Here is a 19,982-nt window from a genome sequence, read left to right on the forward strand (position 1 = left end):
ATAAATAAAATAAAACGTAAATTTTGTGAAAAAAATGCCTTTTTCTTCGTGTCTGTCATAAATTTTTGCTAATTAGTAATTTTTCTTCATAAATTTTGGCCAAAATGTATACTGTTACATATCTTTGGTAAAAATAACCCACATTAGTATATATTATTTGGTCTTTGTGAAAGTTATAGAGTCTACAATCTATGGTGCCAATCACTGAAAATTCATCACTTCTGATCAGGCCTTCAGTACATCAGGTGTACCTAATTTCTTGAGACTCTAACTAGTCAGGAAAGTACAAATACCCCCCAAATGACCCCTTTTTACAAAGTAGACATCCCAAGGTATTAAGTAAGTAGCATGGTGAGTTTTTTTAAGTTGTCATTTTTTCCCACAATTCTTTGCAAAATGAAGATTTTTTATTTTTTTTTACTAAATTGTCATATTATCAGGTTATTTCTCACACACAGCATATGCATACAACAAATTACCCCCCAAAATACATTCTGCTACTCTTCCCGAGTACGGCGATACCACATGTGTGAGACTTTTACACAGCCTGGCCACATACAGAGCACCAACATTGATGTAGTACCTTCAGACGTTCTACGAGCAAAAATGACGCATCTCATTTCTCAACCACCTATTACACTTTTGAAGTCCCTGGAGTACCAGGACAATGGAATTTCCCATAAAATTACCCCATTTTGGAAAGCTAACACCCCAACGTATAATCTGTGAGGCATAATGAGTCTTTTGAATAGTTAATTTTTTTCCAGAAGTTTTTGGAATATGTGGAAAAAAATTAAAACGCATTTTTTTTTACACAAAATTGTCAATTTATAAGATATTTCTAACACATAGCATGTATATAGCAAAAATTACACCCCAAAATACATTCTGCTACTCTTCCCGAGTACAGCGATACCACGTGTGTGAGACTTTTACACAACCTGGCCACATACAGAGCACTAACATTGATGTAGTACCTTCAGACGTTCTATGAGCAAAAATTACGCATCTCATTTCTCAACCACCTATTACACTTTTGAAGGCCCTGGAGTACCAGCACAATGGAATTTCCCATAAAATTACCCCATTTTGGAAAGCAAACACCCCAACGTATAATCTGTGAGGCATAATGAGTCTTTTGAACGGTTAATTTTTTTCCAGAGGTTTTTGGAATATGTGGAAAAAAATTAAAACGCATTTTTTTTTACACAAAATTGTCAATTTATAAGATATTTCTAACACATAACATGTATATAGCAAAAATTACACCCCAAAATACATTCTGCTACTCCTCCCGAGTATGGCGATACCACATGTGTAGGACTTTTACACAGCCTAGCCACATAGAGAGGCCGAACATTGAAGTAGTACGTTCAGGCGTTCTAGGAGCATAAATGACACATCTTATTTCATTCCTACCCATCACACTTCTGAAGGTCCTGGACCACCAGGACAGTGAAATTACCCACAAAATGACCCCATTTTGGAAAGTAAACACCCCAACGTATATTCTATGAGACATGGGCTGCAAATAGGTACTCGGGTACTCTGATGGGCTGGAGATAGGTACTCGGGTACTCAGATGGACTGTGACAGGTACTCGGGTACTCTGATGGCCTGGTGACAGGTACTCGGGTACTCTGATGGCCTGGTGACAGGTACTCGGGTACTCTGATGGCCTGGTGACAGGTACTCGGGTACTCTGATGGCCTGGTGACAGGTACTCGGGTACTCTGATGGCCTGGTGACAGGTACTCTGATGGCCTGGTGACAGGTACTCTGATGGTTTGGTGACTGGTATTTGGGTACTCTGAAGGGCGGTGACAGGCACTCAGATGAACTGTGACAGGTACTCGGGTACTCAGATGGACTGTGACAGGTACTCTGGTACACAGATGGACTGGAACAGGTACTCGGGTACTCAGATGGGCTGTGACAGGTACTCGGTACTCTAATGGACTGTGACAGGTACTCGGTACTCTAATGGACTGTGACAGGTACTCGGTACTCTAATGGACTGTGACAGGTACTCGGGTACCCTGATGGGCCGTGACAGGTACTCGGGTACCCTGATGGGCCGTGACAGGTACTCGGGTACACTGATGGGCCGTGACAGGTACTCGGGTACTCTGATGTGCCGTGACAAGTACTCGGGTACTCTGATGTGCCGTGACAGGTACTCGGGTACTCTGATGTGCCGTGACAGGTACTCGGGTACTCTGATGGGCCGGGACAGGTACTCGGGTACTCTGATGGGCTGGGACAGGTACTCGGGTACTCTGATGGGCTGGGACAGGTACTCGGGTACTCTGATGGGCTGGGACAGGTACTCGGGTACTCTGATGGGCCAGGACAGGTACTCGGGTACTCTGATGGGCCGGGACAGGTACTCGGGTACTCTGATGGGCCGGGAGAGGTACTCGGGTACTCTGATGGGCTGGGACAGGTACTCGGGTACTCTGATGGACTGTGACAGGTACTCTGATGGACTGTGATTGACAGGTACTATGAGGGGTGGTGACAGGTCCTCTTTATTGGGGGGGGGCAATCAGTATGTTTGGTGTACACTGTATGCGGTAACGAGATGTTACCGCAATCTCCTCCTCACACACGATCGGTGTGTGAGGAGGAGAACCCGGTAACATCCCGTTACCGCGGTTTGTTTACATTTTAGTGATCGGCTGTGAAAGGATCACAGCCGATCACGTGGGTAAACAGCCAGCCAATGGCTGTTTACCAGTGTCGGTGACGAGCAGTGTTCCCGGGGAACACACCGCCACCGACGTGCACACGCAGCGCGCTCGCAATCGCGCGCATGCGCCGTGCACGTACGGGGTGTGACCATCTGTGATCGGCCGTGACTTCATCACGGCCGATCACGTGGTAAACAGCCATAACGACTGTGACAGGTACTCTGGTACACAGATGGACTGGAACAGGTACTCGGGTACTCAGATGGGCTGTGACAGGTACTCGGTACTCTAATGGACTGTGACAGGTACTCGGTACTCTAATGGACTGTGACAGGTACTCGGTACTCTAATGGACTGTGACAGGTACTCGGTACTCTAATGGACTGTGACAGGTACTCGGGTACCCTGATGGGCCGTGACAGGTACTCGGGTACCCTGATGGGCCGTGACAGGTACTCGGGTACACTGATGGGCCGTGACAGGTACTCGGGTACTCTGATGTGCCGTGACAAGTACTCGGGTACTCTGATGTGCCGTGACAGGTACTCGGGTACTCTGATGTGCCGTGACAGGTACTCGGGTACTCTGATGGGCCGGGACAGGTACTCGGGTACTCTGATGGGCTGGGACAGGTACTCGGGTACTCTGATGGGCTGGGACAGGTACTCGGGTACTCTGATGGGCTGGGACAGGTACTCGGGTACTCTGATGGGCCAGGACAGGTACTCGGGTACTCTGATGGGCCGGGACAGGTACTCGGGTACTCTGATGGGCCGGGAGAGGTACTCGGGTACTCTGATGAGCTGGGACAGGTACTCGGGTACTCTGATGGACTGTGACAGGTACTCTGATGGACTGTGATTGACAGGTACTATGAGGGGTGGTGACAGGTCCTCTTTATTGGGGGGGGGCAATCAGTATGTTTGGTGTACACTGTATGCGGTAACGAGATGTTACCGCAATCTCCTCCTCACACACGATCGGTGTGTGAGGAGGAGAACCCGGTAACATCCCGTTACCGCGGTTTGTTTACATTTTAGTGATCGGCTGTGAAAGGATCACAGCCGATCACGTGGGTAAACAGCCAGCCAATGGCTGTTTACCAGTGTCGGTGACGAGCAGTGTTCCCGGGGAACACACCGCCACCGACGTGCACACGCAGCGCGCTCGCAATCGCGCGCATGCGCCGTGCACGTACGGGGTGTGACCATCTGTGATCGGCCGTGACTTCATCACGGCCGATCACGTGGTAAACAGCCATAACGAATGGCTGTTCACCCCCTTCGGTGGCGAGTGGTGTCTCCGTGACACGCCGCCACCGAAGAAACAGGGGTGCGCGCGCACGATCGCGCGCATCCCTGTTTAAACGGGAGGCCGTCATATGACGTACTCCCGCCACAATAGCTGCGCCACCTGGCCGTCATTTGACGGCCGGCGGTCAGCAACTAGTTAAAAGCCCACTTCAATTAGGCTTCTATGAAAAACACCACAGTGTGCAATAAAAAACAAACACAGTATAACAGAGAAACTGATTCATGTGGAGAGGAAGTAGCTCAGCAGGGAGAAAGGTTAACGATAAAAAAAAAAAACTTTTAGGCCTCATCCAAGTGTACATAGAGAAAAAGGTAAGTATCCACTAGGATATCTCTAGCTGCCTAAGAATGCAGACTATAGCGGCAGAGCACAGTAGACAACAAAAACTAAGATAAAATATACTCTTTATTATACAATAATAAAAGAAAGAAAAGGAAAAAAAACCCAAAAAAAACACCAGCATTGTAGCCCGATAGGACATACTCTGATCATGTGTAGAGAATTTCGATCGGACCAAGTGCCACGCATGCTCAGAGCAAATTCCTACATCGAAGCTTTTGGCTACTAGCCTGAACGTAGTCCCGTCATAACGAAATTACGTCATCACGTTCTGAAAGATCGGATTTTTCGACATCTTTGTCCGACAGTGTGTATGCAACAGTTTCGGACAAAATCCGACGGACAAAATCCGACGGATTTGGTTGTCGAAATGTCCGACCGTGTGTACAGGGGCCTACATATTAGGGAGATAGTACCTTCTCGAGACCACATAATCAAAATAGGATGGTAACAGTCCAGTATTGATGAAGTGGGCTTTCCTAATGTCTGTAAGGTCAACGCATTTCACCAGTTAGTTGGTTTCTTCAGGACCCAGACAAATGAAGGGGGGGGGGGACTATGCAAGATAACACATGCATTAAAGCGGTAGTAAACCCGCACATTTTTTTTTTTTAAACCTGCAAAGCAAAAGGCATAATGAGCTAGTATGCACCGCTAGTATGTACCTTAGAACGAGGCCCCGACATCTGGCCTGATCCACGCCGAGGGAGCTGACATGCTCCCTCGGCGTTTCTTCCGGGTATCGCGGCTCCGGCCACTCACAGCGCCGGAGCCGCGATACCCGGAAGAAACGCCAAGGGAGCATGCGCGCGGGAGATTTCATTCCGGCCAGCCACTGCCAGATTTTCAGGCCGAGAATCCCCTTGTGCGCATGCGCCGCTGCAGTCAGCGGCGCATACCGAGGGGAATATCTCCTAAACCGTACAGGTTTAGGAGATATTTTTTTTACCTACAGGTAAGCCTTATTATAGGCTTTCCTGTAGGTAAAAGTTAAAAAATCGAGTATACAACCACTTTAATATGCAGTATATCCAAACAGTTTTCAGTAATGTACAATAATAAGATATATTGAGGTTGCATGCTCATACTGGTGAGTCTATGCATCGGGATATCCACCCACCAGTGTCTAGGGAAGGCACAGGGGCACAGTAGACCCGACCCATAGAGGTGGCCAGGGCCAAAATCTAAATGTACAAAATATGTAATATAAGGCCAATTGGATCAAATTAAAATAGTATGTTAAATAAATAAAACATGTAATTGTTTATCAAACATACACATTTTTGTAATTTTGTGTGTATACACATGTGTGACTACGTGTCTCATAATTTCCTTCCCCTTCATTCCCCGTGGGGTCACAGTTCCTCCTACTGAAATATTTCTGAACACCAAATCACTACATTAGGCTGTCAGTGAAAGTAAACTTTGATTTTATGCAAACAGAGCAATAAACAACCAATCAGGAAACAGAATAAGAATATTAGTTGGATTTTATTGTAGTTTCACTGTAGATTATTTTCCTTTGTTGCATTATTGAAGGGAGCAAAGTACACATGTAGACCGGCTCCTTATCAGAAGGGGAAGTCTTGCACTATACTATGTAATCTATTAAAATCTGTTTTATCACAACATTTCTAAAGATTCTTAAAGCGGAGTTCCAACTGTTATTTTTTATTTTTTTTTGACGAGTATCTTTTAAAAAAAATCGTATTAATAGCACTCACTCGCACTCACTCGATTACCAATTTAATAGAGGAAGATATGTTATATTTTATATTGCTCGTTCTTGGCAATTTCCATCTTGCTTGTGCACATGTGAAGCCCACAAGCACTATCTTCCGGGTTACGGTGCAGCTGAGCGACCAGCATGCACCGCCTGCTCTCGCGCATGTGCGGTATGTACAGCACGCAGCGCCCTACACTTCTAATGTTGCCATCACAACGGGTGGCATCGTCGGAAGTGCCCGTCCCATTGTCATGGCCCAACAAAGCCGTTGGCGCTGCCCACTGACTACTGGGAAATGATGACAAGCATCTCTCAGGAGCACTAGCGAACACAGGTGCTGAGGGAAATGACGTGAGGCGCCAGGGAGAGGAAGAGGTAGATTACAAGGCACCCCTTAGCAACAGACATGAAATACTGAGTAAAAAATAAAAAACAATTTCCAAATGTTGTTTCTTATGCCGCGTACCCACAACCGGACTTTCCAGCAGAAAAGGTCTGACGGTCTTCCCAACGGACTTTCGACTGAGTTACGACGGACTTCCGAACGAATGGACTTGAACATGATGACGTACGATGGGACTAGAAAAGGAAGTTTGGTAGCCAATAGCTGCCCTTTCCTTCGTATTTGGTCCGTCGGACCAGCATACAGACAAATGGTTTTCCCGATAGGAATTGAGTCCGTTCGGACAGATTTGAAACATGTTCTATTTCTAGGTCCGTTTGAATTTTTAAAAGAAAAACGATCAGATTATCCCACACACGATCGAAATATCCGATGCAATGGTTCCGTCAGACCTATTCTGCCCGGAAAGTCCGGTCGTGTGTAGAGTAGGTAGGTGCAGCCGATATTGTGTTTCCAGCGTGGGAAAATCACCGATGCGAGCTGTGCTCCTCACGCTCGCTGCACATCCATAGGAATGTATTGGGGGGCAGCGAGCAGGAGGAGTGACATAGCCCAGCACTGGCTCCCGCAAAGGGGCTCGCGGGTGTCAATCTCGAGGCTAACAGCGGCGAGATTGACACAATATTGGCGGGCACCCACTATACGCAGCATTAGGTTTAATGCTGCTGAATAATAGACATGGGTGCAGTCAATAAATTAGTTTAGTTCTGTTCCGTTTCGATTCGTATTAAAATTAATTCGTACTTCGTATTTCGTGTCCAAAATTCCGTTCCGTTTCCTACGAAATACGAATTGTCGTTAGGTTCCTTAACGTGTACGAACGTTCTTTACGATGAATTTAAAGGCAAAAATATACCTCAATATGACAGTCGATGCTGATGGAAGTTTGGTTTTTATCCGAAATACGAAATTCCGTTGAAGAATTTCCTATCCGAAATACGAAGTTTCATTAGATGAGAAAGAGAGAAGCAGATTGTCTGCTATGCAACGTTGGTCCAGTGTGCGCCTGCTCCTCCTGGGGCTGCTTATTATGAGGGGCTCCCACCATCCCTGTGCTGTGCTGACTTCCTCCTGGGGCTGCTTATTATGAGGGGCTCCCACCATCCCTGTGCTATGCTGACTTCCTCCTGGGTGCTGTACCTCTGCTGTGCATATTATGAGGGGCTCCCACCATCCCTGTGCTGTGCTGACTTCCTCCTGGGGCTGTTTATTATGAGGGGCTCCCACCATCCCTGTGCTATGCTGATTTCTTCCGGGTGCTGTACCTCTGCTGTGCATATTATGAGGGGCTCCCACCATCCCTGTGCTATGCTGACTTCCTCCTGGGGCTGCTTATTATGAGGTGCTCCCACCATCCCTGTGCTATGCTGACTTCCTCCTGGGGCTGCTTATTATGAGGGGCTCCCACCATCCCTGTGCTATGCTGACTTCCTCCTGGGGCTGCTTATTATGAGGGGCTCCCACCATCCCTGTGCTATGCTGACTTCCTCCTGGGTGCTGTACCTCTGCTGTGCATATTATGAGGGGCTAACACCATCCCTGCGCTGTGCTGACTTCCTCCTGGGACTGTTTATTATGAGGGGCTCCCACCATCCCTGTGCTATGCTGATTTCTTCCGGGTGCTGTACCTCTGCTGTGCATATTATGAGGGGCTCTCACCATCCCTGTGCTATGCTGACTTCCTCCTGGGGCTGCTTATTATGAGGGGCTCCCACCATCCCTGTGCTATGCTGACTTCCTCCTGGGGCTGCTTATTATGAGGGGCTCCCACCATCCCTGTGCTATGCTGATTTTTTCTGGGTGCTGTACCTCTGCTGTGCATATAATGAGGGGCTTCCACCATCCCTGTGCTGACATAAGCATAATGACGACAACTGATCTGAAATCCGAAATTCGTAAACAAAAGTTCATATTGCGTACAGAATTCGGACGCACGGCAATTCGTACTTCGGATCCTCCCAAACATATGAATTTTGGGAAATTCTTATGAATTTGAGATTCGTACGACACGAATCGCACATGTCTACTGAATAATGCAAAGTAAATTTTATGAGTGGAAAAAAAGAAGATGTATATATATATATTCTTTTTTTTTTCACACTCATAAAATTTACTTTACATTATTCAGCAGCATTAAACCTAATTTGATAGATATATATATATATATATATATATATATATATATATATATATACCATATTATATATGTATATTTGAATATTTACAGTATATGCTTCCCTTGTTATTAAGCAGTTTTTATTTCATAATTATTTTTTGAATTTAGTTTTTAGTTCATATTTTTCAAAATAGGTATTCCAATATTTTACAACCCTGATGAATCTTTATAACCCACAAAACACATTTTACTTTTTATGATCTTCTACTATTCTATATGTTTATTTTTCTATTCTATTTGTACATTGTATCAGTTCAGTGCTCTTCTGTCTACAATGGGAAAAAAAAAAAAATAAATAAAAAAAGATTTTTGAAATTAAACATATTTGAGCGTTCCAAAGGTCACCAAACTCAAGCCAGGATTGAAGGAGGAAGAACAGTTGAAGAAAATGCACTGGGATCATAAAAATAATGATAGAACATTACAAAGTACAACGTTCTGCAGTATGAACTTCACAAGGGAATGCATTTAGGTTAACGCCAGCAGGAAAGCCTGGACACAAGTGCAAAGAGTCGGATACAAGGAATAATTATTCATCCTATATCAGCTGAATACACAGGATTATGGGAAAATCTAAGCTGTGATCACAAATGAATTTAGAGAGATGTCATCCTTTGGTCACATTCTGGAAGGTTTGAAGAGCGGTGTCCTATCTGGAAGAGAGGTATGATTGCCCTACAGTAATCACTGATGCTCAATGACATGTATATTAAATGTTACTTATATGATTTTGAAGTTATCATTATAATAATTTAATGATTTTTTTTTTTTTTTTGTGCAGCAGGAAGGCACACAAATGTATCAAAAAGAACATGAAATAATATATTGTAGTTAAATAAGGAATGGATAGTTTTGTATATAAATATGCAGTGCAAGTTGCTAGTGACGGTGAACTTCACCGATAATTGTCCCAATTTGTTCCTCTAGCAATTATCTCAGGGAAGTCCGGTGGCTACTTTTCCAATTTACTACTATGAACCTATTCACAAGTATTGGGTCAGCTGATCAGTAGACTCTTCTGAGTCAGGTGTTTCATGAAGGGAGACAAAAGACATACCCCCTTTCCCAGGTACCATTAGAAGATAAGGTGATTGGGGAACGTATGTGTATTCTACCTGTGGGGGGGCAGATCAACTCTTATTTCTTGCCTCATCCAAAGCTGGGTCTCCTCTTCATTTAAATGGCCAGTAGAGTCTTTACTTCTATATTTACAATCCAAAGCAAGAATGTTTCAAATGCCGTATTCATCGGCGTATAACACGCACCCCAAGTTTAGGAGGGTAGTTTAAGGGAAAAAAAAAACATACATTTTAAATACCCATCAATGCAGCCTTGCACACTGTCCATCTGCAGTCTTCCCCAAAATTGCAGCATGTTTGAATTTTAAACTTAACGCCACCACCGCCACCGAGATATTCGGCTCCTCTCGCCGCCGGCATAGACCAAGCCAAGCCAAGCCGAGTGTACTGTATACTCGTGTACTTGGCTACTCGGCTCCGCTCACAGTCATGCCCCCACACTGCCCCTTGGCCTGGCTCCTATGATGGACACAACACCGGTCCAATGGCGGGAGGTAAAGGCTAGGAGGCGGGACTGGACATGACTGCGAGTGGAGCCGAGTACACAGTACACATGGCTCGGCTCGGTCAATGTCAGTGGCGCTGACAATCAGAGAGGGATTGGCATATAACACGCACCCACGATTTTCCCCTGATTTTATGGGGAAAAGTGCGTGTTATACGCCGATAAATAGGGTAATTTCTCTTAAAGTGATTGTAAAGTCTCATTTGTTCTGTTTTTAATAGCAAACATGTCATACGTACCTGCTCTGTGTAGTTGGTTTTGCACAGAGTGGACTGGATCCTCCAATGCTTGGGTCCTTCTTCGGTGCTTCTGGCTCCTTCCTTTTGTTAAGTGCCCCCACAGCAAGCAGCTTGCTATGGGGGCACCGAAGCCGAGTCACAGCTCCCTGTGTCCATTCAGACACCAAGCCCTGACCCGGCCCCACCTTCTCTCTCTCCTAATTGGCTGACTGACTTTAATTGACAGCAGTGGGAGCCAATCGCACCATGCTGTTGTCTCAGCCATTGAGGAGTGGAGTCCCTGGCAGCTGAGACACTCCTGCAACATCGCTGGATAAAGATGGGGCTCAGGTAAGTAGTAGGGGGGCTGCTGCACACAGAAGGTTTTTTTTTGTTGTATCTTACAACCACTTTAAGTTTGGTCAGTTTAGAGCAATGTTTTTCAGCCAAGGCACCCTTAAAAATTCTGCACAATCTTGAGGCTGTCTATTTTAAGATGTAAAAAAACAAAAAACAAACAGTTTTACATAACTCGGCAACATCCACACATGTAGGACATCCAACACTAGAGGTGATTTATTCTTCGAAAGCAAAGTGTTTCTCTTCTCCGTCAGTGCTGATGGAGAGGGGCGGGGGAGGGGCAAACAAAGATGTTGCTCAGGTGCCGACATCCTTAAATCTACGAAGACATTGGTTGTTAGGATGTCGCCAGCTAGAAGGCTATAATGATGTATAATGAAAACCCATGGCTTTTATTAACTAAAAGACCCCTTTCACACTGGGGCGTTTTTCAGGCGTTTTTCATGCATTTTAGCATTAAAAAAAAGCGCCTGAAAGAAGCTGCAACTAATCCCAATGTAAAAGCCAGAGTGCTTTCACACTGAGATCCCTTTCACACGGGGGCGTTTTTTAGCCGTTTTAGCGTTAAAAAAAAGCGCCGAAAGAAGCTGCAACTGCAATCTCAATGTAAAAGTGCTTTCACACTGAGGCACTGCGCTGGCAGGACGTCAAAAAAAGTGCCGCAAGCAGCTTCTTTGCAGAGCTTTTGGAGCAGTGAATACAGCGCTCCTAAAGCGCCCCTTCCCATTGAAATCAATTGGAAGTGCCTGTAAAACGCCTGAAAAGCGCCTGAAAAACGTGCTGATCCATCCCGTGACAGTCGGATTATCCGACGACACGGTCCGATAGGACACATTCCGACGGATTCTCCGACCGTGTGTGCAAGGGCTTACTGTGATAAAACCTTTCTGTATTTGGAGATGAAATCTCTTTTCCTCTAGATGTAAAAGAGTGCTCCCTTGTCCTCTGTGATGACCGTAAAGTGAATAACTCGACACCAAGTTCACTATAAGGACCCCTTATATATTTATACATGGTGATCATATCCCCCCCCCCCCCAATCTCCTCTTGAAAAAGGCTGGTTTAGATAACAATGATTAATAGCAACAAATAAGAGAAGAAAAATGACTGCGCTCTTAATCTAAAAAATTAAAAAACAAAAACCCAGTTACATTAAGTTCGGGTGACAAATTTATTGAGCGTTCACATACCGCCTTCTGGTAAGCGTGCATGCCCACTGATGACTCACGGGTTTCTGGCTTGGTGAAGGTGGATCGCACAGCTGACTGGCACCCTCTTAAAGAGATATCTCTTCCATTATAAAGACTTTTTGTTTTGGACTTTTTTCATTGGTTGTGGGTCACTGGTTCACTTTTTTATGGATATAATTTTTTTATTAATTTGTCACTGGGTTTTTATGTTATTTAATTATAATCAGTAATCACTGTATTTATAATTATTTGTTTATTGAATATCGTTAATTTAAATTAATTAATTTATAGTCACTAATTAATGAAATTATTTATTCATTTATAATTATTTATTCACCTTTTGAATATAATGAATTGGTATCAATCACTATATTAATTTAATCATATTTAATTTCTAGCATTTATCACTTAATTTGGATTGTATATGAATTGTTGTAGCTGATTTCACTTAAATTATTTGATTAATTTTTATTTCGCTGCACAAACAGTAATAGTCTCAGTGGGGGTAGGTAGCGCAGCTAATTTTATTCGTTATATATGCAATGATTAATAGCAGGGGCACTAAGAAGTTTGGCATTAGCCAAAAGTATGATTATAATCCAAAAGTTTCATTACCAAAAGTCACAATTATCCACATCGGTCTGATCATATTCAAAATAAATATTACATTAATTAGGTACTGAGGTGACCAAACTGTAGACATTGGCGCCGTCAATAAATTTGTTTCGTTCTGTTCCGTTACGGTTCGTATTAAAATGAATTCGTACTTCGTATTTCGTGTCTAAAATTCTGTTTCAATTTGTACGAAATACGAATTGTCGTTAGGTTCGTTAACTTGTACGAATGTTCGTTACGATGAATTTAACGGCAAAAATATACCTCAATATGACAGTCGTTGCTGATGGAAGTTTGGTTTTTATCCAAAATACAAAATTCCGTTGAAGAATTTCCTATCCGAAATACGAATTTTTGTTAGATGAGGGGCTCCCACCATCCCTGTGCTGTGCTGACTTCCTCCTTCGGATTCGTAAGCAAAAGTTCGTATTTCGTACAGAATTCGGACGCATGGCAATTCGTATTTCGGATCCTCCCGAACGCACAAATTTAGGAAAATTCGTACGAATTTGAGATTCGTACGAAACGAATTGCACATGTCTACCAAACTGCCAGGTTGTCGTCATCTTGGTAAGTACTATCAGATACCAATGGGTATAGATCTTACAGCAAGAGAAGAAAGCAAGACAGAAGAGAAGCAATGAAAAGAATAAAGGTAGGGTGGGTAAGGGAAAAAAAGAGGAAGGGGAGAGAAAGGGAGGACCTCTGGAATGAGAGAAAACCCCTTTGGGGTGCCCAGAGATTTCATCCACTATAGATGTCAAATAGTCAAGTAGGCCAGAACGATCAATATCCTTTGGGAGAAAGTGAGATATTACCAAGCCCTAGGTTTTACTTTCAAGGTATTTTTTTATATTAATTGTACAATATAACAACCATTGGAGAAGAGACACAACGCCCAAATATTACAAAACAAAATAACTTTAGGGCAGGTATCATAGCATCTGAGTTAACTCCTTCGTCTCAGTCAAAATGCTCCAGTATGAGGAGTTTAGCATCAAGGGGCCCAGAGAAGGTCCACCGGCACCCCTAATGGGAACATGCTGTGCCTGGTTGAACCTCTCCAAGCTCCTGTACCTTCACAGCATCAATGGTCAAGCTTGGAGTCGAGCAAATATTTTAGGACTTCGGGAGCCTAGTTTGATTGCTCCAATGGGTTTGCACCAAGCCCTTAGGTTTTAATTGTCCATGTTTTCATTTTTTTGAAGCTCAAACTAAAATCTTTACTTTATTTTTGTCAACTTGTTTTTCAGAAATGTTGCAAATGAATGTGTTACAATCTTTATAGAGTTTAAATACTGGCAACAAAAATGGCAAAAATGGAGGATATCACTAGACAGACCTTTGATAAGCTTCGCCAGATAAAAGACATCATGGGAGAGACACACAGTAAGTCCCATGGACTGCGGATCACTCTGTCCAGCTTTTATTGTCTTTCTACACATATATTATTAAATGTGCAATTGTGGGTTAAATATGGGAGGAAATCTTCAATTCATATTTTTTATGTGTTGCTTATAATTTTACCACCCCCATCATTATTAATATTATCATCAATGGTGCAACAACTCATCAAAAGTCAAGGCTCCTTTCAGGAGCTTCAACCAGGACTACAGTCCAACCTTTCTTAATTTGTATCTTCCTTTCATCTTTATTAACCACTTGACCTCTGGAAGATATACCCTCCCTTCATGACCAGGCCATATTTTGCTATATGGCACTGCAATACTTAAACTGACAATTGTGCGGTCATGCAGCGCTGTGCATAAATGAATTTAAAAAATGTACGTATTTTTTTTCCCCCCCAATATAGAGTTTTCTTTTGGTGGTATCGCCTCTGCTTTTTAGTTATTTTTTTGCACTCTAAACAAAAAAAACTGACAATTTTAAAAGAAAAAAATAGTAATTTTTTTTTTTACTTTCACTTTAAAACATGCAAAAAAAAGTAAAAAAAATAATTTTTTTTCAAAAATTTAGGCCAATATGTATTCTGCTACATATTTTTGGTAAAACAAAAATCTCAATAAGCGTATATTGATTGATTGCTGCTAACAATGGTATATATCCCTGAATTGTTATTTTTTTTTTTAAATAGTAGTAATGGCGGAGATCAGTGACCTATAGTGGGATTGCAATATTGCGGCGAACAATCAGATACTGATTGACACTTCTAACACTTTGTGGGAACACAGTAATTAGTGCTAAAAATATGCACTGTCACTGTACTAATGACACTGGCTGGGAAGGGGTTAAACATCTAGAGCGATCAAAGGATTACCTGCGTGCCTAGTACACATAGTGATTATGTGTACTGTGTGCTGCTTTTACTATAAGATGTGATGGATTTTTATTCCCTGCTTTGCAGGGAGACAAAATTCAGCCCATCCCTGCTGAGAGGACGGAGCTCTGCCTTGTTTACACAGGCAGAGCTCTGCTCTTTGTCTCTCCACACCGATCAGCGGGTCCTGGCAGCAGACCCGCCATCTGAGGGGTAAAGCCCACACTCATTTAAGGGGCCCGGGCATCCCAATGGGCCCTAGAGTCCCGAGAGGCTCGGGCCCCCAAGGTATTTTCACTGAAGGCTGGATGATTCACAGTCACTTTCGGCCACTCCGCCACACTTCCTGGTTGGCGGGGCAACTCCAAGTTTACTCCCCACAGGCGCCGCCAGTTAGACGCCTCGGGATACACTTCTGCTGGGATTAGTGAATGGGGAGGTGGGCGGAAAAGTTTAAGGCCACCTCCACCAATCGAATCAGAAGTGCATCCAGAGGCGTCTAATCAGCGGCGCCTGTGAAGAGTGAGCTTGTGGTTGCAACCAGGAAGTATGGCAGAGTGACCGAAAGTTTAGAGGGTCTCACGACCATGGTGGGACAGCTTCTTGTGACCGGTAATAGGACTGAAATTGGGGGTGGGGGTACCTGCTGGTCTCATCTGATGTTCTCCTTCTGCCACTCCCCCCCCCCCCCCCCAGTGCCTGATCTCCTTCACATCACATGTGGCAGAGCTGCAGATCATTGAGGAGATCGGGCGGCAGGAGGAGAAGACAGAGATTGCTGCTTACATTCCACGGAGCTCATCCCTGCAGCAGATGGAGGAGATGGGGAGTGGAGTGCTGGGGAGGGATCAGAGGTGATTGGCAGGAAGAGCTCTCCCGGACACGCCCCTCCAGTCATCAGCATGCAATGACAGGGCTCCTTTCTGCATCAATGTCCTGGCTCCTCCCCCCTGCAGATTCTGGGGAGTAGCTGTGTCTGTACACACATGTATGTAGGAAGTGGTATGTTATGTTACAGGTGGTGTCTGAAATACTTTGATATTTCACAATTTATGTTATCCCCCCCCCCCCAGGTAAAGTTTCATGTGGGTCTGCTAATTATATAATCTGTCCGGAGTTTTGATGGACTTCCACCGAATCGGACTTTTCTACACACAATCACACCAAAGTCCGACGGATTCGACCATGATGACGAACGACTGGGCTAGAATAAGGAAGTTCATAGCCAGTAGCCAATAGCTGCCCTAGCGTCGGTTTTCATCAATCAGACTAGCATACAGACGAGCGGATGAGATTTGAAACATATTCTAAATGTAAATTCCGTCTGATTTTTCTTGATTGTCCGATGGATTCATTCCATTGGACCTTTGCTGTCGAAATGTCCGGCCGTGTGTACACAGCATTAGGCCGCGTACACACGGGCGGACTGTTCGCTCAACTTTGTCCGCTGAACAGTGTTTCAGCGGACAGTCCGCTCGTGTGTGGGCTTCAGCGGACAGTTTCAGCGAACAGTCTGCTGAACCAAGTTTTTCGGAATTTCCGAAAAACTGTCCGCTGAAACTTGGTTTCAGCAGACAGTCCCCTCGTGTGTAGGCTTGTTCGACAAATTAAGTTGAGCGCATGCTCAGAAAGGATTTTCACGGCAAAGGTTGCATTGCAGTGTATTGGACGTCGAATTTCTCGTCCCGTCGTACGTGCCGTATACGTCATCGCGCTAGGTTTCAGCGGACTGTTCGTTCGTCGTGTGTGGTCAAGTCCGTTCATGCTAATTTTGAGCGGACTGTTTGTCAAACTGTTTGACGAACAAAGTTGAGCGAACAGTCCTTAGGCTACTTTCACACTGAGACGTTTTACAGGCGTTTTTGCTCTAAAAATAGTGCCTGAAAAGCGCCTGTTAACTGCCTCTTCTACAGCAGCCCACGTGAAAGCCCGAGAGCTTTCACACTGGGGCGATGCGCTTGCAGGACAGGAAAAAAAGTCCTGCAAGCAGCATCTTTGGGGCGGTGGGAGAGCGGTGAATACACCTGTAGCGGTGTAGTTGCCCCTAGTAACAGACAATCCACGAATTCACCCCGATGCTAGACTCCCATATATCACTTGAAGAGACAATGAACAGTCTTTTGCTAGTTTTGTTTTTGTTTTATTGGGGTGATACAACTTGGTTGGGGAAAATGGTATATGGCATGCCCATAGGATAGGTCAATGGCAATCCTATTTTAAAGATTTCACACTCTAGCACATACAGTGGAACCTTGGATTACGAGCATAATCCATTCCAGGAGAATGCTTGTAATCCAAAGTACTCGCATATCAAAGCGAGTTTTCCCATTGAAGTCAATGGAAACTAAAATAATTAGTTCCACATTGACTTCAATGGTATGCAATACCGCATGCGGCCAGAGGCGGGGGGGTGCCGGAGAGCCTCGGAAATGGCCGAAAAGGCCAGAGGACACTTCAGATGACCTCAGCAAACCTTGGAAAGACTTTCTACACGAGATTTGCCGAGGTCAGCCGTGCTGTACTTGGGCCTTTCAGTGCATTTCAGAGCATGACGTTTGTTTCTGCTTGGCTCCGACGCCCCCCCCCACCTCAGGCCAAAAGCAGTACTGCACTCCACTTTGGCCTGAATCATGCTTGTTTTGCGAGACAACACTCGCAAACCGAGTTAGGATTTTTAAAAATACAGTGCTCATTAACCGCATTACTCGCAATCCGAGGTTCCACTGTAGTTAGAGCCAGAAGAGATGATGTGCATTTATAATTGCTATGATCTTTCTCCTGAATCTCCATGCAGACTGTTGCTCCTCCTCTGCTCAACTCCCGCAGAGTATTGCTTCCAAGAATTCCCCATCCATAAGGACATCACTCTTGACCGTGTAAGAGTAACGTCCCCAGAACTTCTTTCCTCCTCCACAAAACTTATCCTGAAGTAAAGTAATGTCACATCTTCTTCTATGAGCTAGAAGGACCCACTCTGAATAAGTCCTTAAGCCGGCTCTGGTTGCTCGCTGATACTAGGCCAGAGGCCTGCAGAACCTCTCCCCGGAGGCCTAGTAGTTTAAAAGCATTCATTGGATGGTTGACTACTGTTCCCAGCCAGTCCAGATTGCAAATCCTGTGCCCTCAGGCCACATCGATTTGACACAGATCCCCACGGTCTCTTCTCTGATCCAGGACTCCTCATCATTCACAGTGTAAATGAGGAAGATTTTGCTGACTGTGTCAAAGCAAAGTTCCCTCACAGACTTCCTGGCACATCCAGCCTTCCACTGTGGTAACACTCACCTACCTTTCTCTGCCCCAAGTCCTTGATGGAGAACTTGACAGGCCCATACGTTTTGACAGCTTCACCTGCCCCTCTGCTCCAGGAGTTCTTTATCAACGACCATGTGATCTTAAAGACATTGCCAATGACCGTGTAATGGCAAAGTTCCTTCACAGCTCTCCCCGGTGCCCTCTTCCCCCAGATGGGGGTGCCCTCCTGCTGCTGTCTCGTATGCCATCCTCCACTTCACTTGGCCGACAACTCCCCCAGTGGCATGTTACCTCAGCTTATATAGGAGGCCCACCCCCTGCCAATACCAGTTGGCGATTGGTCAGGGCTCCCACACAAGCTGCCTGCCACTCCAGTTCCAGGCCCTGCCCCTCTTCCAGAATATTCTCCTCGGAAGCAGGGGGGCACCTCAGAAATGGAGCACAGGTGGTCACACCCACTGCTACACTGACCACCCCCAGCCCTCAAATCAAAACAGACATGCTTTCTGTCTATGGCCTTCATGCTCACATCTAATCTCCCTTCACTATACTTTCTGCTATGTTTATAATCTATGTGAACCTGATTTAGTATTGTGATCACTACAGTGTGCTGCACAGATATTCCAGCGAGGATACAGAATCCCTAATATCAAGTCTGGATGACATCATTGTGATTGCCTAATGCCTAGTGGAGGGACTGTGGTGCTTATAGATTGCTGCATTTTACCAATTTTCCATGTTGAATATCAGCTTTTGCTACTTTTACTTTCTACTGATTTATCACTTTTTTTTGCTGCCGGGGCTCTAAAAAAACAATAATGAAAAAATGACTGACACAGTTCACTGCCCTACTGACATGGGATGGAGGAGGAGATGACATGGGACGAGGGAGATGAGATAATGGGGAGGAGATGATATGGGAAGATGGGGCTGAAAGAGGAGGAAGAAGAGGACATGGGAAGGAGGAAGAGGGGGACTTGGTTTGGGATGTCAGTAAGCAGATTTGGTGGTACAGACAGTGTGTGTTGGTGGTCAGGCCCGAGGGTGGGGGGGGCTGACCACCAACACACACTGTCTGTACCACCAAATCTGCTTACTGACATCCAATACCAAGTAGAGAGAGCCATGAACGCCACATATTTTAAAATGTAATTCCGCGAGAGCCATACAATATGTTTAAAACTATTTTTTTTTTTTAACCACTTAAGGACCGCCGCATGTAATAATATGTCGGCAGAATGGCATGTACGGGCACAAGCATGTACCCGTATGTGCTTGCCTTCCAGCGGGTGGGGGGTCCGATCGGACCCCCTCCCGCTGGCTGCGGCAGTCCATTTCGCTTCAGGAGCAATCCGGGATGAGGGGGTGGCCGTTGGCCATCCCCTCTCGATCACTCCTGGCGAATGAGAAGCTTCCCCCGCCTGTGTAGTGTAAACACACGCAGGGAGAAAGTGATTTCCCTCTCCTCGGGGCGGTATTTTTGACCAGACTGCGAGGAGAGGACATAGTAAGTGTGCACAAACACTACACTGACATGTAGGTACACATAGGCACAGAAATCGGGGTCCTGTATGCGGCTAGGCTCCCAAAAAGTCCCCCACATGTGGTATCCCCGTACTCGGGAGAAGCAGCAGAATATATTTTGGGGGTGTAATTTCACTTATGCCCATAGCATGTGTGAGCAATATATCATTTAGTGACAACTTTGTGCAGAAAAAAAAAAGTTTGTGATATTCCCGCAACTTGTGGCAAAATATAAAATATTCCATGGACTCAACATGCCTCTCAGTAAATAGCTTGGGGTGTCTACTTTCCAAAATGGGGTCACTTG

General features: G+C 44.9%; 2 protein-coding genes across 8 annotated transcripts in view; both read left to right on the forward strand.

The window, feature by feature from the left end:
- LOC143923394 (uncharacterized) overlaps nt 1-19,982 on the forward strand; it is a 372,703-nt gene that overhangs the window by 231,801 nt on the left and 120,920 nt on the right. The gene's annotated exons all lie outside the window — the stretch shown is intronic.
- LOC143923396 (uncharacterized) overlaps nt 9,085-19,982 on the forward strand; it is a 60,757-nt gene continuing 49,859 nt past the window's right edge. Inside the window, exons 1-3 of one of the 2 annotated variants that reach the window (XM_077447053.1) lie at nt 9,085-9,315; nt 9,579-9,720; nt 13,872-14,007. In XM_077447053.1, the coding sequence (XP_077303179.1) occupies nt 13,929-14,007 (79 nt within the window). In that variant the 5' untranslated portion in view covers nt 9,085-9,315; nt 9,579-9,720; nt 13,872-13,928. The remainder of the gene's footprint in view (nt 9,316-9,578; nt 9,721-13,871; nt 14,008-19,982) is intronic. The other variant, XM_077447052.1, reaches the window with a different exon arrangement.

This window comes from Lithobates pipiens, unplaced genomic scaffold (assembly GCF_037356315.1).
Source record: "Lithobates pipiens isolate NorthernLeopardFrog02 unplaced genomic scaffold, aLitPip1_a1.2 Scaffold_22, whole genome shotgun sequence".
Lineage (NCBI taxonomy): Eukaryota > Metazoa > Chordata > Amphibia > Anura > Ranidae > Lithobates > Lithobates pipiens.